Source organism: Lontra canadensis, unplaced genomic scaffold (genome assembly GCF_010015895.1).
Source record: "Lontra canadensis isolate GAN:19392208 unplaced genomic scaffold, GSC_riverotter_1.0 scaffold58, whole genome shotgun sequence".
NCBI classification, from domain to species: Eukaryota; Metazoa; Chordata; class Mammalia; order Carnivora; family Mustelidae; genus Lontra; species Lontra canadensis.
The window spans coordinates 10,700,277-10,727,029 of NW_022631052.1; the positions used below are offsets into that span (position 1 = coordinate 10,700,277).

The 26,753-nt window shown below is 46.9% G+C and overlaps 1 protein-coding gene across 2 annotated transcripts in view; it reads left to right on the forward strand.

Moving 5' to 3' along the window:
• Positions 1-26,753, forward strand: part of DNAH10 (dynein axonemal heavy chain 10) — a 134,754-nt gene that overhangs the window by 40,068 nt on the left and 67,933 nt on the right. For both annotated transcript variants that reach the window (XM_032876461.1, XM_032876460.1), the window contains 14 exons: positions 853-1,009; positions 3,833-4,309; positions 4,418-4,576; positions 6,287-6,403; positions 6,488-6,590; positions 7,099-7,277; positions 11,264-11,475; positions 13,933-14,086; positions 15,714-15,947; positions 17,261-17,383; positions 19,886-20,119; positions 22,250-22,473; positions 26,123-26,392; positions 26,508-26,691. In XM_032876461.1, coding sequence (XP_032732352.1) covers positions 853-1,009; positions 3,833-4,309; positions 4,418-4,576; positions 6,287-6,403; positions 6,488-6,590; positions 7,099-7,277; positions 11,264-11,475; positions 13,933-14,086; positions 15,714-15,947; positions 17,261-17,383; positions 19,886-20,119; positions 22,250-22,473; positions 26,123-26,392; positions 26,508-26,691 — 2,827 coding nt within the window. The remainder of the gene's footprint in view (positions 1-852; positions 1,010-3,832; positions 4,310-4,417; positions 4,577-6,286; positions 6,404-6,487; positions 6,591-7,098; positions 7,278-11,263; positions 11,476-13,932; positions 14,087-15,713; positions 15,948-17,260; positions 17,384-19,885; positions 20,120-22,249; positions 22,474-26,122; positions 26,393-26,507; positions 26,692-26,753) is intronic.

The following is a 26,753-nucleotide window of genomic DNA, read 5'->3' on the forward strand; positions in this document are numbered from 1 at the left end:
CATCCATCCATCCATCCACTCATTCATCCATCCATCTATCCATCCATCCATCCATCTTCCCCATCCATCCTTCCATCCACCCACCCATCCACTCATCCATCCATCCATCCATCCATCTTCCTCATCCATCCTTCCATCCACCCATCTATCCATCCATCCACTCATTCATCCATCCATCCATCCATCCATCCACTCTCCATCCATCCATCCATCTTCCTCATCCATCCTTCCTTCCATCCATCCATCCATCCATCCATCCATCCACTCATTCATTCACAGGTTTCTTAGAGCCTGCATGTGCCAGACAGTGGACCAGACAGGGCCCCTGTCCTTCTGGAGCTTCTCCATCTTCATAGGAGAGATACAAAACACAAGGAATCAGACATAACCAACATGATTTCTATGAAAGAAATAAGGCAGAATAGTGTTCCTGGGAGAAAACAGAGCAGTTGTGTTAACTGGGTGGTCAAAAAGGACCTCCAGAGGCCACCTTTGAGCTGCATCCTGAAGACCTGGAGCAAGCTACAAGCGTGAGGGACTTTCTGGGGGAAGACAAAGCCAGTATGAAGACCATTTTTCCTGAGCCAGGTGGAAGAGTTTCTGGAAGTCAGCACTGTTATTTAAGTGTCTTCCAACTGAAATTCACTTCCCAAAAGTAGAAATGAGCTATTTAGAAATGTAGGCCCAAACAAGGGTATATAACGAAACTCAGTGTACACTCTCTGCTATGACGTGAGCTGTTCCTCACGGCAGGTTTTCACGTGTGGCTTTTGTGATGCTAGTTGTTTCCCTCGAGTGTTGGATGTACGTCACTCCAGGGAGCCCTGGGTCTCTTTTATTAACCCCTCCCAGGAATTTGCAGTCTTTTAATTCTCTAATCCTCGGGAACGTTCCTTTGTTTCAAACGGATACCATCCTGACGGCTCCCGAGATCATCTTGCATCCCAACGCGAGTGAGATCGACAAAATGTGTGTCCACTGTGTCCGAAATTGTGTGGAGATCACCAAGGTAAGGGCGGACGTGTCTGTGTGGATTCACAGGGGGTCTGTAGCGCCCGACGGCTGGCCCACAGGCTTTGGGAAGCGAGTTGCTAAGGAGGTGGCAAACCCAGGCTCCGCTCTGCTCCTTGTCCAGACTGTTGTTCTCCTTCCTGGCTCTTCCTCTACACCTCTAGAGCCCAGAGTGGCCCACACTGGCTTGATCCCAGCTCCCTTTTCTCCTCTCTATGCAATCGCAACCAGTCCCATGGCTTTTAATCCTACTCCTCTGGAAGTGACCACCCATGTCTGTCCCCAGCCCAGACCTCTCTGCTGCTCACCCTGCTATTCTAGTCACTTGCCCCCTGGGTGAGTCTGCTCTGACCTGAGCCTTGGCATGTCCAAGGTGGAATTCTTGACTTCCCATCCTGCAACCTGGTCCTGCCCCAGGTTGTCCTATTGCAGGAAACTGGCATGAGCACCAACCTAATCGCATGAGCCAGAAACCTGTTTCCTCCCATCCATCCACATCCCGGCCCTGGGAGGCCTAGTTGACTCCCGTGCATCATTCCACACCTGGATGACTGCAGAAGCTTCCACAATCTGTTCTCCACCATGAGAGAGGAGGACCAGAGTTAGCTTTTTAAAACATGAGTCATTTCACATCAGATCTCTTCTACAAAAACCCCAGATGACTTCACGCTGCATTAGAACATAATTTGAACTCTCCTTACCATGGTCTTCATCTAGCACCTGCCTGCCTGCTCTTTCTTTCTTTTTTTTTTTTTAAGATTTATTTATTTTAAGATTTTATTTATTTGAGAGAGAGAGAGAGCACAAGTCGGGGGAAGGGCAGAGGGAGAAGCAGGCTCCCTGCTGAGCAGGGAATCTGATGTGGAACTCTATCCCAGGACCCTGGAATCATGACCTGAGCCGAAGGAAGGTGCTTATCAACTGAGCCACCCAGGTGCCCCAGGAAGAGGGAATCTTGACTGTGTTGCAAAAGGGTGGCAAATTCATAGATCATTCTGGGACCCTGGGGGGGGGGTCCATTTTCCTGACTTTATGTGTCTCCATCTGTAAATATGGAAACTGATGTTCAGGAAGTGGATGGCTATTATTATTCTAAAAGTTATTTTTTTCCATAATAATTTACTTTAGGTCTTAGTGGCTTAAAACAGTAACTGAATTTCTTTGCTCATGGTTCTGTGGGCTGGGTTCTGCTGAGAGGTTCTTCTGGTCCTGGCTGTGTTCGGTCACAGGTCTGATGATCACCTGGCTGTTGGCTGGGGCACCGTGGTTCTCCTGCATGTGGCTTCCCATCGTCTGCTAAGCTAGCTCAAGTACATTCATCTGCTGGTTGTGCGGTTTCAAGAGCATGAGGAGGGCAGCGGCTGGGCCACAGCTGGCACAAGACCATGTCTGCCCCTTTTCATTGGTCAAGTTAAGTCACATGCTAGGGCAGGGTGGGAAAATAGACCCTCTCATGATAGAGCTTTGCCAATGGACTTGTCCCTTGATGGGAGGAACCAAGGATTGTGGTCATTTTTGTAATCTAGCACAATTTATTAATAATAAAGTGATTTCAGGAGTAGAATTCCGTGATTCATCACTTACCTGCAACACCCAGTGCTCATCACAACCGGGGCCTGCCTTAAGGCCCCTCCCCCACCTCGCCCACCCCCCACCTGCCTCCTTCCATCAACCCTGTTTGTTCTCTGTCCTGAAGAGGTCTCTCATGGTTTGTTTCTCTCTCTCCTTTCTCACCCACTTCCCATATATTCATCTGTTTGCTCAGCATTATACATGGTGGCTCCACCTACATCATGGCAAATAGCAAGATTTTATTCTTTTTGATGACTGAGTCATATTCCATTGTATGTATAGACCACATCTTCTTTATCCACTTGTCAGTGGTGGACGTTTGGGCTCTCCCCTCAGTTTGGCTAATGTTGATAATGCTGCTATAAACACTGGGATGCAGACACCCCTTCGATTCTGTATTTTTGTATCCTTTGGGTAAATACCTAGGAGGCAATTGCTGAATTGTAGAGTAATTCTATTTTGAACTTTCTGAGGAGCCTCCATAACCGTTCTCCAGAGTGGCTGCACCAGCTTGCATTCCCACCAACAGTGTAGGAGGGTTCCCCTTTCTCCGCATCCTCACCAACACCTGTTGTTTCTTGTGTTGTTAATTTTAGCCACTCTGACAGGTGTGAGGTGGTATCTCCTCATGGTTTTGACTGGCATTTCCCTGATGATGAGTGACGTTGAGCATCTTCTGTGTCTGTTGGCCATCTGGATGTTTTCTTTGTTCATGTCTTCTGCCTCTTTCTTAACTGGGTTGTTTTTTTGGGTATTGAGTTTGGTAAGTTCTTTATAGAATTTGGATACTAGCCTTTTATTAGATATGACATTTGCAAATATATTCTCTCGTTCCATCGGGAAACCAATATTGCACTGTATGTTAACTAAAATTTAAATAAAAAATTAAGTCAAACTCGTAGAGGCAGAGAGTAGAATAGTGGTTGCCAAGGGATGGGGGAAATGGGGAGTAACTACTAATAGGTAATTCAGTTATAAAGAAAAACTTCTAGAATGAGGTCATCATGAGGGTTATACAGCACTGTGAATGTACTTAGTGTAACTGAATTATAAACCTTTTAAATGGCTAAAATGGCAAATTCTACATCATGTGTGTTTTTTTTTTTAACCACGGTAAAAATGTGAAAGGGAAAAAATAATAAAGTGATTTCCATTATTAGCGAGACTTATTCCTGCATATAAATATACAAATAGGAAGCAAGATAAATACTGAAGTGCTGTCTTTTTCCCCTGATTCTTCTTTTGCCAGCATTTTGTTCGATGGATGCATGGCAGTTGCATAGAATGCCCTCCTCAGAAGGGGGAGGAAGAAGAACTTGTTATAATCAGCTTTTACAGCGATATTTCAGTGAACCCTCAGATCATTGAGCAAGCTGTTATGATCCCCCAGAATGTCCACAGGATTCTGATGAGTCTTATGAAGTACCTCCAGAAATGGAAGAGGTACCGACCTCTGTGGAAATTGGACAAAGCCATTGTGATGGAGAAGTTCGCCGCCAAGAGACCTCCCTGCGTGGCTTATGATGAAAAGTTGCAGTTCTATTCCAAGATATCCCAAGACGTCCTGCGTCACCCTTTAATCAAGGATGAGCACTGCATCAGACTCCAGCTAGGGCCTCTGGCAAACACCGTGCAGGAAAATGCCAAGTCATGGGTGACCTCACTTGGGAAGCTTCTCAATGAGTCCGCAAAGGAGGAGCTTTATAATCTCCATGAAGAGATGGAGGTAGTGGATCACTGGTTTTAATGAAACTGCTTCTCATGAAAGTTGGGTCTTCCCTTCAGACTGTTTTTTTCTAGGTTCATTAAGTGTCCTTCGTCCTTTCTTTTCTAGATCCTGGCCAAGAACCTGAAGAAGAGCCCCAATACCCTTGAAGATCTCAAGTTTGTCCTTGCAACCATTGCAGAAATTAGAAGTAAATCTCTGATCATGGAACTGAGATACAGGGATGTCCAGGAGCGATACCGCACCATGGCGATGTATAATGTCTTTGTAAGTGAATGATTTTCTTTTCTTTTTTTTTTTTTAATATTTTATTTATTTATTTGAGAGAGACACAGTGAGAGAGAGCATGAGCGAGGAGAAGGTCAGATAGAGAAGCAGACTCCCCGTGGAGCTGGGAGCCTGATGTGGGACTCGATCCCGGGACTCCGGGGTCATGACCTGAGCCGAAGGCAGTCGTCCAACCAACTGAGCCACCCAGGCGTCCCAGTGAATGATTTTCTTATCATTGAATTCTAAGACCCTTTTCAGAAATGTTTCTCAAATACGACTTTTTTTAAAAAGACTTTATTTATTTATTTGACAGAGATCACAAGTAGGCAGAGAGGCAGGCAGAGAGTGAGTGGGAGGCAGGCTCTCCCCTGAGCAGAGAGCCTGATGTGGGGCTTGATCCCAGGACCCTGAGATCATGACCTGAGCCGAAGGCAGAGGCTTTAACCCACTGAGCCACCCAGGTGCCCCTCAAATATGACTTTAAGTAAGAACATTTAAATGCAAAGCAACCCCACAGTTATTTAGAATAATGGAAACAGATTATTTCTTGATCTTGCATGGCTCAAGTAGTATTTTTTCATAGATTGATCTGTAACTGCACACCATGTTGATTCTCCCCCTTGTTTTTTTTTTTCTCTTTTTTCTTATTATTTTTGGTGTTAACTTCCTTTAATAAGTAAAAGGCTTTTGCAAAAATGACAAGTGAGAGACGGAGAGCCAGAGAGGGAGGAGGATGATGTGATAAAAGAAATGGGTAGAGGATAATAATTCATTTATCTTTATCAGGGGTCATTCAGGGTGGTTTCAAGGATCTTTAGAAGTCTGTGGAGGAGTTTGAGGGGGTCTGACCTCTCCATGAAACTGCATGCAAAATTTTGCAGGCTGTATGTCACATACACTCAAAAAGAATCAGCTGGAAAAACAGACTAGAAAGAAGAAGCAGATAATCATTATAAATCTACATTTGCCTAAGATTTGTATTTCAGCGTTTATGTTGCTTGACTGCTTTGAACACCTTCACTGAGTGATAGCCTAAAAAGCTAGAGGTCCTCTCATCAGAAAAATGTACAGTATTGCAAAATTTGTATTTTTCTATTTAAAAGAAAAGTTCTCAATGTTGTCTTCGCTTCCATCTACTAAGTAAAACTTTTTAAAATTCTGTGTTTTAGAGCTCATTAGGGTCTGCTTGTATTGTCTGTGTGTCTCTTGGTTTCCTTCAAGTCATTTTGCTCCTTATCTACCTGTTATTTCTTATTGAGTTCTGGACATTGTATGTAACAAATTTGTAGAGAGAATTGGAGGCTCCAGATGTTGTATTATATCAGAGAAGATGTGTTTTTGCTTCTGACAGCACAGCTGGATGCACCAGCAAGCTAAGATAACCTTATTTTAATTGGAGATTGTGTTGATTCAAAGCTGAATTTTAGTTTATGAAGGGCTTAGCTCTCTAGGTTCTCTCTCTTTCTGGCTGTATTATTTACTTATTTTTAAATGTGATTTCATCCTGGTTTTGTTTGCATTATAAATATATAATTTTTTTTTCTAATTGAAGCAGTTTTCTCATGAGCTCAAATAAGCCAGCCCGCTATTATCAGAAGCAGAAATCCTTGGGGGGAGTAGCTTTGACCAGAATTCCAGTTCCAAATTGCAGACCACTTATTGTTTGTTCTGTTTTTTTTTTTTTAATTAAAAATTTTTTTTTATTAGCCTTCTGATGCGGAGAAAGAACTGGTTAACAACATCGAAAACATGTGGTTGAATCTGTTTAATGACTCTGTGAATGTGGAACACGCTCTTGGGGGCATCAAGAGAACTTTCACAGAGGTACCTTTTAAATTTTGTACTTTCTGAGTAAAGATATTGACAAATATCCCTTGGGATAAATTAATACAATCCTGCCCTTCTCAGATTACTCGAGGTGAAATATCAAATTACAGACAGCAGATAGAGGATTTTGCAAAGCGTTTTTACAGTGAAGGCCCTGGTTCTGTTGGCGACGATCTTGATAAAGGTAAGAATGTTCCTGTTGGACTGGCTGAGGTACTCGACTGTGGTTTGCTTCAGAACTTCATGGGATGATGGAATGGAGCCCTGGTGTTTGACCTTGACTCTACACTGGGTTCACCTCCTCAGGTCCCAAAAGCACACACATCCCAAAAGCACACGGATGCCTGGGGCCCAGATCCAAGGAGTCCGATCCCGTTGTTTTGGAGGGTGGTCCAGATGCCAAGATTTTTAAAGCTCCCATGGGGATTCTCATGTGCGGCCCAGGTGGATTGAGGGATAAATGCAAAGGAGACAGAGTTTTCTAACTGAAGAATTTCACATACGTAACTCGGCCCTCTGGTTTCCTTTGGAATGACAGAGAGCTACAGTTGTGGTAACTCCCAACGTGTCTTCCCACATGGCTTCTGTGGATGGAGTGATAGTTTATGTCCACTGCCTATGATTTCTTACTCAATTTTGTGTACCTTGTATTTCTAGGCACTCACTGATTTATGTGTTTACTTATTCACCAGGAGTAGAACTTTTAGCCTCTTATGAAAGAGAGCTCACGAAACATGAAAGGAACCGCCAGGAGCTGGCTAATGCTGAGAAACTTTTTGATCTTCCAATTACAATGTACCCAGAGCTGCTCAAAGTGCAGAAGGAAATGAACGGGCTGAAGGCCATCTACGAGCTCTACGAAGGACTAAAGGTAAGCATCCGGCTGCACGCCCCTCCCTGAAGGCAGTGTGAGGACTAACAGGGCCTAGTGGATTGTGAGGCCACCATGATAAGCAGACGGGGGCCAATTTCGTAGAAGCTCTCACTTTGGCTCTTGGGAGGCAGTGATGGGGAGCGGTTGCCGACGGATCCAGGGTTTGTTTCCCTTTGGGGAGAAAGTCGTGGAACTGGATGGTGGTGATGATTGCCCAACATGGTGACTATACTTGATACCGCTGAATTGGACATGTGAAAGTGCTTAAAATGGTAAATGTCATGTGTATTTTACCACAATAATAAAAAAGAACACTCCCTTTGGTGGCTAGAGCTTGGGTAAGGAGTGGGGTGAACCGTTTAGTTGGAAGTGGAAATTCAAAGTAATAGCTGTTGGGGTGCCTGGGTGGCTCAGTCGGTTAAGCATCTGCCTTTGGCTCAGGTTGTGATCCTGGCGTCTTGGGATTGAGCCCCGAGTCAGGCACCCGGCTCAGTGGGGAGGCTGCTTCTCCCTCTCCCTCAGCCCCATCTCATGCTCTCTCTCTCTCTCTCTCTCAAATAAATCAAAATCTTTTAAAACAAAATAGCAACTATTGTGACATTTGGATGCCCTCTTGGAGTTTGTTCCCCATGCAAATTCACGCCATTCATTCACTCTTTCCTCTACCACTTCACTCTGCTTGGTAGAGCCCAGCGCTGTGCTGGTTGGAGAGGAGGGTCTGGAAGGGAGTTGTATCTGCCTGTGCCATTTCTGCCCTCTTGAGTCCCCAGGAGAGAATGTTTAAGTTTGGTTCTCCCAAGAAACAGAACAAATAGGCACCAAATCACTTGATCGATCTATCATCTATCTATCTACCTATCTATCTAATGTAAACTCTGTGTCCAATGTGGGGCTCAAAGTCATGACCCCAAGATCAGGAGTCATGTGCTCTACCCAGTGACTCAGCCAGGTGCCCCACCAAATAGATTTGTTGTAAGGAATCGGTTGACACAGTTACAGAGAGTAGAAGTCCCAATATGTGGAGTTGGCAAGCTGGAGACCCAGGACAGCTGACAGTGTAGCTCAGGCTCAGGTCTGGGCTCAAAGGCAGGAGAAGGCTGGTGTCCCAGCTTGAAGACAGACAGAGAATCCTTTCTTACTCCGTCTTTTTCTCTCCGGTCCTTGAGTGGATTGGATGAGGCCCAGCCTCCCCGGGGAGGGAAATCTGCTTTACTCAGGCTGCTGATTACAATGTTAATATCACCCAGAAACGCCCTGGGAAATGTTGTCTGGAATGATATTTAACCAAATATCCGTGCACCTGTGGCTCGGTCAAGTTCACCCATAAAGTTGACCATCGTGCTGTCCCGCGAACCAATCACCATCATGCTCTAATGTGTGATAGGGTTACAGTCGACAGAGCACGGTGGGGCCCAGGGGAGGAAGGTGGTGGCTCAAGGTGGTGGCATTTGAGCAAGCCCTGAGCCAGGAGCAGGTTTTCCCTGGGGGCAGTCTTTGGATTTAGGGCCTGTCCTTCTTCAGCGTGACCGCCTCTTACTGAGTTCCATCTGCAAAGGCCTGATCTCCACATAAGGTCATGTTCTGAGGTTCCAGGGGGACATGAGTTCTGGGAGGGGGGGCTACACTATTCAGCCTGGTACTGCAGGTAGTGGGGTTCTCCAACATCAGATATCACAAGAGGATGCCCCTAAAAGGAAAGGAGAACAAAGAGAGGCCTCAAAGGAGGAGGACAAACAGGTGACTAGAATGTCCTGGAAGCCAAGTGAAAACAGCCTTTCCAGGGGGCACGGCTGTCGGACTGCCCCACATGCTGCGTCAGATCCGGTAAGGGGGTGTGTGTGGAATGAGCACTGAATTTCACATCACGGAGGCCACCATGACCTTGGGAAGAAATATTTTGATGGAATAGTAGCCATCGACCTGATTAGAGTGAGTCCAAGGTATTTGCTCCAAAGCAAAGAAAGCATAGGTCCCTGCAAAGACTTTTACATCCGTGTTCACAGCAGATTTACCTGTGGTAGCCCGAGACTAGAAACAACCCAGCGCCCCCACCAAGTGGATGGGTAAACCGTGCTGGTCCATCGCACGGAATTCGAGAAAGTCGTAGAAAGGATTGAACTATTAATGTCCTAGGGCAACGATGTGGATGGTCTCAAAATCGTCTTGCTGAGTTACCGGAGAGCACATCCTGTATGATTCCGTGTGCATACAGTTCTAGAACATGCCGATGAATTTATCATGGCGGAAAGCAGGGCAATGTGTGTGGTGGGAGGGGAGTTACAGAGAGTCGGGGGAGACTTTTAAGGGCCGCAAATGAGTTCACGATCTTGACTGTGGTGATGACCTCATGGGTGGGCACACATGCCCAAATGTGGCAAATTGTGTGTCTAAATATGTCGAATTATATATGCCAATTAATCCCCAAAAAAGATGAAAAAAGAGAACGGGGAGAGAGGAATAAGAAGCTCCAAATCTAGACAACTTTCCCAATGTGTTGCAAAAGGAAGCAGAGAAATGAGTGGCATTTGGGTGGAAGGGACGTGGGGTCAGGATAATTTTTTTTATGATGGGAGAAATAAAAATGGGAATTGCCTAGTGATGGGAATGATCCAGGAAGGAGGAAACATGGTGATAGGAGACAGAAGGGAGACTTGTTTGAATGATGTCTGGTGTCCTTGAGTCTGACTGAGGGAAAGGGTGGGGTCGCCATGTGGCGTCGGGTAGGAAGCAGTAGGGTCATATGGGGAAGGCAGAGCACATGCCCAGATGTGCTTCCCACGGGAGATGTTGAACAGTCTGTTATGATTGCTTCAGATACGTGTGTAGCAAGATGATCAGCAGAGAGGACAAGGGGCAGGAGGGGTGTGGCCGGTTGAGGATAATGAAGTAGGGGTGAGGTGGTGGTATGGGAAAGAATGGGACAGCAGCTGGGCCCCAAGGGAAGGCAGCATTAGGGCCTCAGATTTAGACCGAGGCCAGTGAATGAGGTCGAGTGTCCTCAGCCATCATGGTTGGCTGTCCGGGTATAGGCGTTGAGCACTGAACAAATGTCAAGGACTGGATTTAACCACAGTTGAGGTTTTTCCAAATGTGTCAGTGAGAGAGGGGAGGGGAACGGAGGGTGGAAGGAAGAAAGGCCCACTGATGATGGACTAGCGGCATGTTTAGGTGTAGGAACTCCAAAAATACTTCTAGTTTCTTTCTGATTCATTTCTCATATTAAATTTTTGCCAAGAAAAGTTAATGACTTGTGAATGTCATCTCAAAATAATCCAAAAATGTGTTTGAGCTTTTAAGATCTTTTCAGAAGATGAAGAAAAAAATGAAAAACTGTAAATATATCTTAACGTCATTTACATCTAAGTCAAAAGATAACCATTTGTATATTTCATCAATTAACACAATTTTCTGTTAAATACATTTCGTGACTCAAAACAACCCCATTGAGCCTTGAGGTCACAGGTTGCAAGTGCAGACTCTCCAAGATGGTAAGTTTTATATAAGGTAGTACTTTATATGCTAAATATCAGGAAATCCGGCACAAAATGCTGATTATGTGTACGCTAATCCAGCAGGATCATCCAAGTTATAAGGATTTTGTAAACTTAGCTGCTTTTACTGGGAAAGAGAAGCACATTATGACTGTGCCTGAATGAAATACAGGCTTTAGGAACGAAGATGTTCTGTGACTTAATTGATGCCTGATACTGATTCTCCCTTTTCTCCCCTGCCAAGGAAGACGTATTTTTGGACTCCACACAACCTTGAGAGACTGCATTATTTTGGCCGGGCCTTGAAAAAGTTGGAATAATTTGTTTTGTATTTTGGAGCCAGTAATCCATACTTCCTTTTGTGAAGCTGAGGTTCCCGTAGCTAGATGGGCGCCCCGGTTTGCAAAGAAGGGGGCGTGACCAAGGATGGAGTACAGGCTCCCGCGGGTCAAAGGGGCCTTGTTGATGGGACTGTTTCTCACCCATTTCCAGGCTGCGAAAGCAGAATGGTCCCAGACCCTCTGGGTCAACCTGAATGTTCAGTTCCTCCAGGAAGGAATCGACGGTTTTCTCAAGTCCCTCAGAAAGCTGCCCCGGCAGGTCCGAAACTTATCGGTGGCCTACCATTTAGAAGCAAAGATGAAGGCGTTCAAAGACTCGATTCCTTTACTTCTTGACTTGAAGCATGAAGCCCTGAGAGACAGGTTGGTTTCGTCCTGTTAACCCTTCAGACAGGGGGAGGAGCTTCAGTCTAAAATAGGTCCTTGCTTCGATCTGATGACAAAGCCCAAGGTCGCAACAGCCCCACTGAAATTTTAAGATGCAGGTCACATTTCTACAGACTTGTTTCCTTGAGAACTTTCTAGACTATTGTCAACCACAAGGATTCCTCTTATTTTTTTAAAAGCACAAGCCCACCAGATGTAAATGGGCGTTTGTGGTTGCTTCATTTGAACGGTTTAAAAAAACAAAAAACAAACCAGTAGGGGATCTAGATCAGTGCCATCCAGTATTTGCAGAAATCCGTGACCCAGGTACTGATTTAAAATGTTTCCATTAGCTGCTTTAGAAGAAAGAGGTAAAAATAATTTTAGTAACATATTTTAACTAACCCAATCTATACAACACATTATCATTTCAACATGCAATCGCTACGAAACATTTCTCATGTGATATTTTATGCTCTTCTTTGAAAAAAAGTATGTTGCCATTGGCCCGTATTTTTCACATATAGCATCTTTAATGTGGACTCGCCCCCCAGTGACAGGTGACTTGTGACAGGTGTCACTGGTATTTCAATGAAGCAGCTGGTCCTGCGGGTGGGATGGAGGAGAGCCACTCCTCATTTGTCTGAGATCATCGGGACGCGTCCGCACGGGGACAGGAATGAGCAGGATTCACTCTCTCCCTGCCACACTCCTCTCTTCATCGTCTCTCCCAGCGGGCGGACAGAGAGCCGTGGGATGTCGTCAGAGGACGATGTCATTCTGTTCAGCAACAAAGCATTTTCTAGCTACAGTTCCGCTTTTCGAGCCCATAAGCCAATGTTTCCCAAACTTAGCTCACTTCTCACCATTTTTGTCCTGTCCTCGCCAAAATCATTTATACTGTCATTAACTCGATTTTTTTCCTAACAGCCTTTTTTTTTTTTATTTTTAACTTGAATGTGTTCTAAGAAGGAACTCACACTACGGCCATAAATGGGAAATGGAAATATTTTGCCTTAAATAGAAAGCAATTATAAAAATAAAAACATGAGAGGGTCACCTGGGTGGCTCAGTGGGTTAAAGTCTCTGCCTTAGGCTCAGGTCATGATCTCAGGTCCTGGGATCGAGTCCCATGTCGGGCTCTCTCCTCAGTGGGGAACCTGCTTCCTCCTCCCTTTCCGCCTGCCTCTTTGCCTACTTGTGATCTCTGTCTGTCAAGTAGATAAAAACATCTTTAAAAAACTAGAAACATTTAGCTCTAAACGGTTGCCTGTCGCTTAGCGGGAGGCCTACCCTGGGTGTAGCATGGACCGGGAGGAGGTGTTACAGCCTGGCAGCAGGGAGCGGACACTCTCTCTCCTTGACGTAATCATAGGAGTGGAGGGAAACTGAAAAGGGAATCCCCTTCTCTCTGGTGAGCTGGTGTTATCCATGCTGTGACACCTATGTCCCCCTCACCCCCCACTTGGGCTTTGACACCCCTACTTCCTATCAGCTCCTGGCCAAGGCCTGGGAATAGGGGAGGAGGAATAGTAGAGTCTCCTTTCTGGCCATTTCTGGTTTGTGGGTTTGGTTTTTTTTTTTTTTTTTGGTGAATTTTTAAAAAAAGATCTTATTTGTTTTAGACAGAGTATGGGATTGGGGGGAGGAGCAGAGGGAGAGAATCTCAAGCAGACACCGTGTGAGCTCAGAGCCTGACAAGGGGCTCAGTCCCACGACTCCGAGATCATGACCGGAGCCGAAATCAAGAATCAGATGCTCAACCACCGAGCCACCCGGGAACCCCCTTTTGGGGTAGATTTTTACCAAAAATTCAGTGATGTCGTGCTTATATGCTGGTTACCTGCATTCTAGAAGCTGGTCTAGCACCACACTTAGCTGCTTTATTGTCTGCATTCCATATAAATGGAACTATTGAAAAAGGCCCACCCGCAGGTCAAATGTGAACCTTGAAAGAAGGCCGGATTGGGCTCAGGGCAGAGCGGCTGTGCGCACAGAGGCCTGCCCTCGCCCTCCCGTCCACAGCAGGCCCCGTCGTACTGTCTCTATACTCTGTGGTTTGCTCTCGGCACTCAGAACCGCTGGTGGTTATTCAATGTGTGGATCTGTTGTGTCATGTCCCGGTTGTGCCCCCAGGTCCGTGCAGTCCCCTCGGGCAGAAGCCTGACCTTTGCTCCCCTGGGCCACAGGCTACCTGAGGGACGTAGGTTCCTGAAAGTTAAAAGTCGCCTGTTTCCTTCGATGGTCATGAAGACGAGACATCTAAGAGGGTATCTTGCTGGAGGCAGTTTCCTGGGTTCTGGAAGCTGGTGGGATTTTTGGAAAACTCTGGAAATGTGATTCCAATGGTGCCCTCATTTATAGTGGGATTTGTCCTGGGGTGTAAGCGGGAATAATTAAATTCGTCACTCTGTTCAGGAAGCATAAAGGTTTTTAACGTGGCTGCACTTTCAGGCATTGGAAAGAGCTTATGGAAAAAACGGGCGTATTTTTTGAAATGACGGAGACGTTCACCTTGGAAAACATGTTTGCTATGGAACTTCACAAACACACGGATGTGCTCAACGAGATCGTAATGGCCGCTGTCAAGGAGATCGCCATTGAGAAAGTAAGACCGTTTTTAGTTACAAAACAGTTGAGAAAAGAAAGAGAATTATTTTTATTTTATTTACTTTCAGTGTAGTGAACATGGGGTCTTCTATTACTTCCAGAGAATTATTATTATTTTTAAAAGATTTCACATTTTTATTTGAGAGAGTGAGCATGAGCAGTGGAAAGGGGCAGATGGAAAGGGAGAGGCAGGCTCCCCGCGGAGCCCAACATGGGCCTCAATCCCAGGACCCTGGGATCATGACGTGAGTCAAAGGCAGATGCCTAACCAACTGAGCCACCCAGGCTTCCCCTGGAGACTACTTTTTTTTAATGCAAAGGGAAAACATTCGTTATAGTACTCCTTGTATTCGAGTAATAAGGAATTGTTTGCTTTACAAATATGATTTCTGCCTTGGTTATATTTTTTATTCTAAATTGTAGTTTTCTTCCAACGCATTTATTTATTTATTAAAATATTTTATTTATTTGAGAGAGAGAGAGAGTATGAGAAGGGGGAGGGTCAGAGGGAGAAGCAGACTCCCTTCCAAGCAGGGACCCCGATGCGGGACTCGATCCCAGGACTCCAGGATCATGACCTGAGCCGAAGGCAGTCGCTTAACCAACTGAGCCACCCAGGTGCCCTTCCAATGCATTTATTAAATGTATTCATGGATGCTCATGGGGGAAAACCGAGAAAATAAATCACTTAAAATCCTACCACCCAGGGGTGCCTGAGTGGCTCAGTGGATTAAAGCCTCTACATTCGGCTTAGGTCGTGATCCCAGGGTCCTGGGATAGCCCCGCATTGGGCTCTCTGCTCAGCAGGGAGCCTGCTTCCTCCTCTCTCTCTGCCTGCCTCTCTGCCTACTTGTGATCTCTGTCTGTCAAATAAATAAAAAAATAAAATCTTAAAAAAAATTCTATCACCTGAAGGTAATTATTAGTAACATTTCAGTGTATGTCCTTTAATACTTAAAAGTGTGTAGACACAGGCATGCACAGACATATACACATGTACACATACTATACATACAGCCACACACGCAGGTTTAAACACACATCCGTGTACATAGCCTACACATACGCGGACACATGCATGTGCATAAACGCACACACCACACACACCTATGCAAACACACACACATGATCACATGCACATAGCACACACATAAATATCTATACAGCTGGCTTTTGAAAATACAATCATTAATGGGCATATTCCTTTGTAATCGGATTCTCTTGTTTTGCGGCAAACATGGGCAGGATCATGTAGGTGTGCAGGGAGGGGGGCCAGGAAATCTAAACCTTGGTTCTGGGGCTGAGGGACCTGGCCTAGCTGAGTCATGTCTCCAGGTACCCCGTTGGCACCTCTAGACTGTGGATAGTCATCCTTACTTCGCTAGGGCGCTTTGTGGACGGGAAGGCGATCCTGTATACACCGTGCTCACCGGGCACCTGGCTGGTGCTCGGTCAGTTGGTGTTGGGGTCGCCATGATGGAATGTCTGCTTCCCTGGAAAACTGCCCCAGGCTCTGGGTTGAGCAGCTGACCAAAGGCAAGCTCAGGAAGCTGCTACTGGGTGGGAGTTCTGGTTTTTTTCCCATGTCTGTGCCCAAACCGCTCTTTTTTTGTCTTCCCGACCAGGCGGTGAAGGAAATCCTGGACACGTGGGAAAGTATGAAGTTTACTGTGGTCAAGTATTTCAAAGGCACCCAGGAGCGAGGCTATATCTTAGGGTCTGTCGACGAGATCATCCAGAGCCTTGATGACAACACCTTCAACTTGCAAAGCATCTCGGGAAGCAGATTCGTGGGGCCTTTTCTGCAGATGGTTCACAAATGGGAGAAAACGCTTTCTCTCATCGGGGAAGTCATTGAGGTGAGGAAAGCAGGAGAGCACTTTCACACGAGAATATTTTGTGCTCGGACCCCGAGGACACTCCCACACGCTTTTTCTGGCCTGATTTATTTTGGGGGTTGGGGGTATGTGTGCGCATGATTGGGAGAGTCAACCTGAGGTTTTATTTCAGTGTTTTTTCGATGTTTTCAATGTGTTTGTAACTTCCGTGATTCTTCATTGGGTCTCTTTCCTCTGTCCCTGTTCTTGTTGGATATTGTCCTGCTCTTGTTGTCCGGGTACGGTCACCTCCTTTACAAAATGGAAGAATTTAAATATGTTTAAAGCCCTTTTCAGATTTCTCCATATTTATTCTCATGTTTTCTTCTTTGTGTGTGTGTGTGTGTGTGTGTGTGTGTGTGTGTGTGTGAGGCTGGTTTCACTTTTCAAGGGTTTCTGCAGTTTCTTCAAGTCTGTCATAGTGGACAGCGCTGAACAAGGTCTTACATTATTAGGTGGCTTGGCGCTTTCTTCTTGTGGGAAATTCTAGTCCAGGCATCTCTGAGTCAGCTCACCATTTTTGTGTGGCTGTCTTCCTTTTTCCCTCCCCAGATCAGGGGCAAGGGCCTTGTTAGGCCACAGACTTGAGTCTGGGCTGGGATGATACCAGCCCTGGTTCACCGGCTAGGGAGGCAGCCCGGGCCCTCACCCCTCTCTAGCACTGTCTTCCTTTGCTTGCTTGTTTGGGTCCATTACTTTTCGTTAGGTAGGATATAGCACTGTTTTCTTTTTCTTCATTATTAAAAAAATTTTTTTTAAATGGATGTGAAATTTACATAATGTAAAATTAATCATTTTATTCATTTTTAAGATTTATTTAATTTAGAGAGGAGGGAAGGAACGGAGGGAGTGGGAGAGAGAATCTTCAAGCAGATTCCCGTCTACGCAGAGAGTCTGATGCGGGACTCAACCTCACCACCCTGAGCTGTAAACCAAGAGTCACACGCTCAACCAGCTGAGCCACCCAGGCACCCTTGTCTGGGCTTTTTTTTTTTAAATGCTCTGTCCTTTGTTCCCCTGGGTAACAGGGCTCACAACCCTGCTTACAACCAGAAGTTTCTTTCTTGTTCTGGGCTGGTACAGAGTTTTCTTTTGCTTTTGTGTGGGGTTTTGTATCTTAACATACTTAGCTATGATTTCTCCAGCATTCTTGTATATTTGGAAAGGAGTGTGCGCGCCTGCTCTGTGGTCTTGCCTGGGGAGATTTTTCGACCTGCGCTACCGCACGTCTGTCCTGTCTTAGGGTGGGAGTTTGCCCTCCACACCTGTGCTGACTTTGCATCGTGCATTTCCAGATTTGGATGTTGGTTCAGAGGAAATGGATGTATCTTGAAAGCATTTTTATCGGTGGAGATATCCGCTCACAGCTTCCCGATGAGGCGAAGAAGTTTGACAACATCGATAGAATATTTAAAAGGGCAAGTGACCGGCTTCTGTTTTAGTTGTAAGAGGACAGTGATTTGGGATACGTTTACTTATGTTTCTGCTTGTAGTGGTTTTTTTTTTTTTTTTGGATTTTATTTTTTGACAGAGATCACGTAGGCAGAGAGGCAGGCAGTGAGAGAGGAGGAAGCAGGCTCCCCGCTGAGCAGAGAGCCCGATGCGGGGCTCGATCCCAGGACCCTGAGACCATGACCTGAGTGAAAGGCAGAGGCTTAACCCACTGAGCACCCAGGCACCCCCACCCCCGCATGTAGTATTTTGTCTATTAAGTAGCTTCTGAATTTTTTTAAGTTTATTTATTCCCTTTTAAGTAATCTCCACACCCAACATGGGGCTTGAACTCAGGGCCCTGCATCAACAGCTACACGCTTCACTGTCTGAGCCAGTCCAGGCACTCCTAATTCTGAATTTTTTAAATCATTACGTAGGACCTTCATCTGTTAAGATTTCTGTTTGGTTTCAAGCCACTGGCACATGGCACTGAAACTTTTTTATATTGACTTCTCATTATAAAAGTAATACTTGCTGGGGTGCCTGGATGGCTCAGTGGGTTAAAGCTTCTGCCTTCGGCTCAGGTCATGATCTCAGGGTCCTGGGATCGAGCCCTGCATCGGGCTCTATGCTCAGCAGGGAGGCTGCTTCCCTCTCTCTCTTTGCCTGCCTCTCTGCCTACTTGTGATCTCTCTCTGTCAAATAAATAAATAAAATCTTAAAAAAAAAGTAATATGTGCTTAAAAAGCTTTGAAAATGTAGAAAGTTCGGAAAAAAAAAAAAAAGTATCTTCCAGAGTTCCGTGACCTTGATGTGACCACTTTAGTGTGATGTATATTTCTTTAGTCTTTTTTTTTTTTTTCTGTGCCCATGGCTTTAAAAAACAGAATGACAGTGATGTTTTATATAATTTCCTCTTCTAATTTTCTTTTAATATTATGAGGAAGGTATTTCGTATTATGACACCCGAGAAAAGATCCCGGTGGCTTTATAAAACGTCGCAGTGACTGGCTGGACGTTACTTTAGTTGATTGCTCTAATGAAACCTCTCGTTCTAAGAGGAATTGTTTGCTTTCATCAATCATGTGCAGGCACGTGCCTCTTGCCTGTTCCACATTTACGATGAATATTTCATGAGACACTGGTGGAAAGTAAATTGCCCATGAAGGAGTATTGCCTGTTTTAAAGTCCTTCCCGGAAGGGGTTGCGCCAGTCATCGCTGCCCCCTGACCATTAGTGGGGCGAGGGTCCTAACCCGGAGCCACCTGCCCTGGAAGCTGGGGTGCCTCAGTGGTGTCATGCTCTCTCTCATTAGAGGGGCTGGTTTGCATTTGGGTCTCCGTTATCCATTAGAGCTGATAATATTTCCTTATCATTTGTGTAAGCTTTTTTTAAAACTTAAAATCATACAATGGATATTTATTATTGAAGAATTAAGAAACTTTTTTTTGAAGATTTTATTTATTTATTTGACAGAGATCACAAGTAGGCAGAGAGGCAGGCAGAGAGAGAGGAGGAAGCAGGCTCCCTGCTGAGCAGAGAGACCAATGTGGGACTCGATCCCAGGACCCTGGAATCATGACCTGAGCCAAAGGCAGAGGCTTTAACCCACTGAGCCACCCAGGCGCCCTGAATTAAGAAACTATTAAAAAGATAAAAAAAACACCTATAATCTCACACCCCAGATAACCATTTTGATAGGTCAATAGCCATCTTTCCAGAATTTGTTTATTCCTGTGTAAACATATAAATAAGAATTATAAGTAAATATTCCACAAGGTAGTATCATTCTTACCCATGTGATGATTTAAAAAAAAATTAATGACTTTGGCACGTATCTCTATGCATAAACATGGAAAGGATCACTTTCAGCCACTGACGGACCCAGGTTCCTGTTGTTGGATGTTGGGGACATTTCCCTCACCATCCCCTCTGTGTGCCACCGTGGTGAAGAGTGCTGGAGGGACAGTCCCGGGACACACTTGTGGCCCAGAGTGGAGCTTCCGGCTTCATTCACCCCGGGAAGGGTGACTGAGGGCCTTCCACGTGCGGACACTGTTGCTGGTCCCCCCGGGGCATCTCAGTGAACCAGAGAGGTTAAAAATCACCATCCCAAAGGCTGACTTTTTTTTTTTTTTAAGATTTTATTTATTTATTTGACAGAGATCACCAGTAGGCAGAGAGGAAGGCGAGGGGGGCGGCGGGAAGCAAGCTCCCCACTGAGCAGAGAGCCCGATGAGGGGCTCGATCCCGAGACCCTGAGACCATGACCTGAGCTGAAGGCAGAGGCTTAACCCACTGAGCCACCCAGGCGCCCCCAAGGGCTGACCTTCTAATGCGAGGGTGAACACATTAACATCAGAAATAAGTAAATTATCTCCAGCACACGGGGAGGTGCTAGGGACCCTAAGGCTGCGTTGGCCCCCTGAAAAGGCTATGGTTTGGGCTCGTGTTGGTTATGAGTGTCCCCTCTTGCCCTTACCCAGATCATGGCCGAGACCTTGAAGGACCCGGTGATCAAGAGATGCTGTGAGGCCCCCAACCGCCTGGCCGACTTGCAGCACATCAGTGAGGGGCTGGAGAAATGCCAGAAGAGCTTGAATGACTACTTAGACTCCAAGAGAAACGCTTTCCCCAGGTTCTTCTTCATTTCCGACGACGAGCTGCTTAGCATCCTGGGGAACAGTGACCCGCTCTGCGTCCAGGAGCACATGATCAAGGTGGGCCCCTGCGATCGCATGCCCGCACCCCGGAGCGGCTGCCCGCACTGTTCCATCCCAGGTCTCCGCACGGGAGGCTTATTCCCCGAGGCCCAGTGCTGGGAAACGCTGCCGGGCTTGGACTGGAAACGTCAATCTGATGAAATCCGCGGAGTCTGAAACTGTACAAAGATTCCATTGTTACTTGCTGCTCTTTTTCTAAAGTCCAAAAACAAAGACTAAGAAGCAGAGGGTGATACTGGATGGGGCTTCAGCATGTGGACTCTGGAGCCAGGTTGACTGGGTTCAAATCCTGGCTCCACACAGACCTGCTGTGTGACTTTTGACTAGTTACCTAACTTCTCTGGGACTTGGTCTTTCCTTCTTTCTTTCCTTCCTTGCTTCCTTCCTCTTTTTCTCTCTTTGCTTCCGTTTTATTTATTTATTTGAGAGCGAGCCAGCCAGAGGGAGAGGGAGAAGCAGATTCCCCACTGAGCAGAGCCCGGCATGGGGCTCGATCCCAGGACTCCAACATCATGCCCTGCACTGAAGGCAGCCACTTAACCAACTGTGCCACCCAGGCACCCCTGGGCATTGGTTTCTTATCTGTAAGTTGGGATAACCCCAAGACTTACCTGCTTCAGTGGAGTTGTTATTAAGAGTAAATGATTTTGTGGGGCGCCTGGGTGGCTCAGTGGGTTAAGCATCTGCCTTGGCTCAGGTCATGATCTCAGGATCCTGGGATCGAGCCCCATGCCAGGCTCTCTGCTCAGCAGGGGGCCTGTTTCTCCTTCTGCCTTCCACTCTCTCCGTCTCTCCCTCCCTCTCTCCCTTCTCTCTCTCCCTCTCTCTTTGTGAAACAAAGCTATAGGGTTGCCACACTCTTTGCCCCTCTCCCTATCACAGCTCCCCTCCCCTTTCGGGAGGCAGCCACTATCAGGATTTGGTTAGGATTCCTTCCAGTTTGCATCCTTGGACACAAACGTGTGCATATCTGTGAACAATACTGAGCAGCAAGAGACAACAGATAAAACTGTCTCTGGTGATATCCAGCCAGAGCATGGCCAGAAGGAATCTTCGAGGAGCAGGTCAAAGCTCTATGTTTAGTATCCGCCTGGGGCAGGGGCTCCCAGTCTTGACAGTGTCACGACTTGGGCCAGATGCTGCTGTGTGTGTGCATGTGTGTGCTGGGGGCCGGGGACACTCTCTGGCATCCCTGGCCTCTACCCACTAGAAGCGAGGAGCATCGCTCTCCAGTTAAGACCAGAACTCTCTCCTGACATTGCCTCGTGCCACTCTGGGGGCCAAATCATGCGGTTTTAAATCGGGGTCTAGAAGAAGCATGACTTTCTTCCAAACAAAGCGTTTGGGATCGAGCACAGAGCTCCATACTTTCCCTTTAGTTAATGCTGATGTCCTTCTTAAGCTACAATTCACGTCTTGGGTCGCAGGTGTTCCTTTCTCAAAGGGGAGTTTTATATTTCATTCCTGCTCTCATGAACAGATATTTGACTGTTCTAGGAAAATGTGTGTTAGAAGTACTTCATTTACCCGTAGCCCCCTTTTGCAAACCTCTGGTTTTACCCTTTAAAGCCTGTTGTCCTCGCTTCTCCTCTCTGCTCTGTAGAGTGCCTTGTCTTATATCCTGGGTCCTGAAAGACTCATTTTTCTGAACAGCATTCTGACCAATATCAGTGACGATTGGCAACAGACGGCCAGTGTTTTATGTGCTGGAGGCCTCTCTCACACGTTGTTTGATTTGACCCTTCCAACCTCATCTTGGAAGTGCCACAATTATGTCTATTTTGGGCCGAGAGAGAAGCCGCAGCATGCCCCAGGTCACCCAGAAGGGCCATGGGGGGATCCCAGCACACGTCGAACTCGTCAGCCCCGCGGTGTTGAGTCACCAGGCTGCCCTGCGTCTCCTCCGCCCAGACCCCTCTCCCCACCTGTGAATGCCCTAGAACCCCAGGTGTGGGCAGGGAGCACGTCTTCTTTTTCTTTCTTGCTTTTTAACCCCAGACAGACCTTTGCACACTGAGGGGTAGAGGTAGGTGCCCGGCTTGGGCCCCTGTTCTGTGTTCGCGTCCTGGTGGCTCCCCTGTGAGGCCAAGGTCCGTGTCACCAGGCAGATGTCCCATTGTGTTGCAGATGTACGACAACATCGCTCTGCTGAGGTTTCAGGACGGGGAGAATGGAGAGAAGCTGGTGTCTGCCATGATCTCAGCAGAAGGAGAGGTCATGGAGTTCCGCAAGATCATCCGGGCCGAGGGGCGCGTGGAGGACTGGATGACGGCCGTGTTGAACGAAATGCGGAGGACCAACCGGCTGATCACCAAAGAGGCTATCTTTAGATACTGTGAAGACAGAAGCAGGTAGGGTCGTGACTGGGAATGCAGGTCGCTTTCTCATACAAATAATCCCAATGGATGAATGAATACTTGGGGCTTGGAGTAGACCAGGTGATGTTCTGAATGAAGTTTTCTTTCCTTGCAGTAGTTAAGCTGGTCCATGCATTGTTTGTCTTTCAAGGATCACCTAATTCAGGACTTCTCCCATCCAAGTACTAACCAGGCTCGACCCCACTTAGCTTCTGAGATCTGACGAGATCAGGCGTGTTCACAGTGGTACGGCCGTAGACAAACTCAGGACTTTGCAAAAGGTGGTGGTGGTATCTGGACCAGCAGCATCAGGCCCCCCCCCCAGGGAGCTTGTTAGAAATGCAAATGCCTGGGGGCACTCCCCCAAATCTCCATCCAGAAACTCTGGGGGTGGGTCCCTCTGTGTATTTTATGAGCCCCTCCCTGGGGAGTCTTTTTTTTTTTTTAAGATTTTATTTATTTATTTGACAGCGAGAGACACAGTGAGAGAGGGAACACAAGCAGGGGGAGTGGGAGAGGGAGAAGCCGGCTTCCTGCTGAGCAGGGAGCCCGATGCGGGGCTTGATCCCAGGACCCTGAGATCATGACCTGAGCTGAAGGCAGAGGCTTACAAGACTGAGCCACCCAGGCGCCCCCTCCCTGGGGATTCTGAGCCAACCACTGACCTGGTGACCCAACAGAAACCTGGTGCTGGGGAGGGTTCATCTGTGTGTGGGTTAAGGAGTAAAGTCGTTCTAAAATATTAAGCGATTTCAATTGTGCCTTGATTTTTGTGGCCCGAGAAGCGTCTAGGCATCAAGCTGAGCCTGAGCCATGCCTGCTTCTCACAGCGAGGAGGGCTGGCTTTACCGCACACGCTTGGCTGCAAACTACATAAAGCATCTTCGGATGACCAGTCCTATCCGGGTTAGGTGGGATTCCCAGGAGGAAACTCAGCGGGGCCTTTATCCAGACACAGAACCTCCATTATTATTTTCAGATTGCTACCCTTTTGATTTTACACACTACCTTTTTGATTTCATGCACTGGAAACATCCAATTTAGTAACTTATTAGAGAATAGCCTTGAATTAGGATGATTGTGATCCTTCTTTATTTTTAGGTACCGTAAGGATTGGTTTGTGTCCTTCTGTAGTCAGGTACATACAGATCTCAGTGGTGTGTGGGTGAATTGGCTTTCTGAAAAAAGGAAAAAAAGAAAGCTTTGGCTCAGAGAGTTCACCGGTGCTCATGGTGGAAGGACTCCCACCCCAGCTGATTTCAGGGTCTCCAGTGGAATAATGGCAAGTAGTCTGAACGCCAGCCTGCAGAATTCTTGAATATTTGACCGTGAACTCTCGTGGATGGGGAGGAGGTGTGTCTGGCACGTTATCAGTTATATTCGTGGACTGAACCGTTATTTATCAGGCTCCTGCTCCAAGCTAATCGTGTGTTGGATGCTCTTCCAAAAGCTAACTGGACCGATAAATCGTGGGGCCCCGGGAGTAGCAATTGCTGCGTGTTCTGGTCTCCTTCATGCTCCCAGATCAGATGAATTTTACACCGATGCCAGTTTCAGCTACATCGTAACTACAGCTTTGCTGGGGGATCGCTGTGTGTTGCAGGGTGTGGTCGGTAGGAGACGGAGTAAGGGAAGGCTCCCCAAAGTATCTGCGGCACTCCCTCCTCCCCAAATGTCCCTCCTCCTCACAGGACCACTGTTGTGTCTAACAAAAGGTGGGAGTAGTTGAAATGAACATAATGGTTTATTTGAACAGACACGTTTTGGCATCACTGAGAAGACGGGCCCAGGGGTATGCAGTCCCAGAAAGCACCCGGTGTCCTGGGATTTGCCAGACGACGTCATGTTCTTTCTAAGCTCTGCTCTGAGTCACTTTATTTTCTCTGATCAAGTTTGCTTCTGCTTCTCCTGATTTCTGACTTCCTAGAGCTCTCATCACCTTCATTATCTCTCTCTAGTGTGTAAGGATCACAACCATAAATAGTAGGTAGGTTTTTAGGGGACACCAGACAGTTTTAAAACAAGATAGCAAAGCCTAATCTTTTCATTGTTTTAAATGCCCTTTTAAATTTATTTTGCCATTAATTGTGTGTCATCAAGGTAATGGCTAGTAATTCATGGTCATTTTTCCTGGATTGGAACTTAGAGTTCTGGGTCCATTATTTTTCAAGTATATAGAAAAACAAAGAAAACCAAAAAACAAAACCTTGCCCTAAGTGTATTTCAGGGCACTTCTCAGCTTTGGAAATTTGTATCTCTGTAGAGGAAATCCAAATGGCGAATAAAAATATGAAAAGAGGAGAGTGTTGTTAGTCTTGGGGCTCTGCAAATTAGCAGATTAGATACTGTCCCCCACCCCTTTCAGAATGGCAAAAAAATTAAAAAAGCGATAATACCTAGTCCTGGAGAGCACGTGGTGAGAAGGGCAGGGCTATGCATTGCTGGTGGGATAAGGATTACTACAACCTTTAAAAGTAATTTGATCGTTTCTATTAAAATAATCTACTCAAAGAGTGCTCTCCACTTAGGCCTGGTTGTTTTGCTTTTTGGGATTCTGTTCGGCAAGCCTAGAAGCAACTCTGACTCCTCAGGTTAGATGGAGAGCCGGGTTTGTCCGCCTCAGCCGTGCTGACATTTGGGGCTGGATAATGCTTTGCTGTGGGAGACCAGAGTGACTTGGGGGATGGTTAGCACATTTTCAGCCCCTGCCACCCCCCCCAAGCTTGGACAACCGAAAACATCTCCGGACATTGCCAAATGGTGTAGAGGGATGTTTCCTGCAGTATTATTTGTGTTGGCGAAGGAACTGGAAGAAGCTTAACTAGACATGAGTAAGGCAACTGCAGCAGCCTCAGACTCTAGAGTACCACGCAGCTTTTAAAGATTGGGTTACCCTATATCCACTGACCCAGAGGCTTGCTGCCTAGAATTTTAAAGTGGGATAGTCAAGGTGCAGAGTACCCTGTTTTGTCTGCTGGCATTTTTGGAGGAACAGCCACCACAGCCCCTTCTCCCCCTACGTGTGTGTCACTTTGGTCAGGCGTGTGTGGGAGAGAAAAGAGTAGTGAGTAACACCCAGGAAGTTGTAATAGGCAAATGGGCGGGGTGGTCCGAGATGATGAAATTTGTTGGAATTTAAAAATGTAGGGCGCCTGGGTGGCTCAATGGGTTAAAGCCTCTGCCTTCAGCTCAGGTCATGGTCCCAGGGTCCTGGGATCAAGCCCCACATCGGGCTCTCTGCTCCGCAGGGAGCCTGCTTCCTCCTCTCTCTCTCTGCCTGCCTCTCTGCCTACTTATGATCTCTCTCTGTCAAATAAATAAATTCTTTAAAAAAAATTAAAAAAAAATAAATGTAAACATTCTTATTCTACGCCCATAGTGTTCGGTCCCTCTGGAAACCTGTCCAGGCATATTTTAAAAGGGACCTAGCATCTTCCTACATCGTCCCCTCAAACGTTCTCACGTGTGCGTGCCGTCAGCCTGCCGTTTTCCCGTCCAGCTGGAAGAGTTACTGCCATTTGCTGACCTGGAGCCCTCCCTGGGCCTCCCCTATTCCAGATCAAAGAAACCCATTCTTACGGGGACTGTCGTCCGGCGTCAGTCCCTGGAGAAAGATCTCGAACAGGCATGCTTTCTCCTTTAGGGTCGACTGGATGCTCCTGTACCAGGGGATGGTGGTGCTGGCCGCCTGCCAGGTGTGGTGGACCTGGGAGGTGGAGGACGTCTTCCACGAAGTGCAGAAAGGGGAGAAGCAGGCCATGAAGGAGTACGGCAAGAAAATGCACCGGCAGATCGACGAGCTGGTCACTCGGATCACCATGCCCTTGAGCAAAAACGACAGAAAGAAATACAACACGGCCCTCATCATCGACGTGCACGCTAGGGACATAGTTGACTCTTTCATAAGAGGCAGGTAGGGACCCCCGGGGCCCCCGGCGTGTCACAGCACGTGTTTCCCGCCCAGCGTGGCCTTGCGGTTTCTCCGACCTCCTCTCCCGCCTCTCCCCTCCTCTCCCCTCCCCTTCCAGCATTCTCGAGGCCCAGGAGTTTGAGTGGGAGAGTCAGCTGCGGTTCTACTGGGACCGGGAGCCGGACGAGCTGAACATCCGGCAGTGCACGGGCATCTTCAGCTACGGCTACGAGTACATGGGTCTGAACGGGAGGCTGGTCATCACGCCGCTCACGGACCGCATCTACCTGACTCTCACGCAGGTGACTGGCCACCCAGACCGCGCGCTTACCAGTGGCCCCTGGTTCTGGATTGCTCTCCAAGT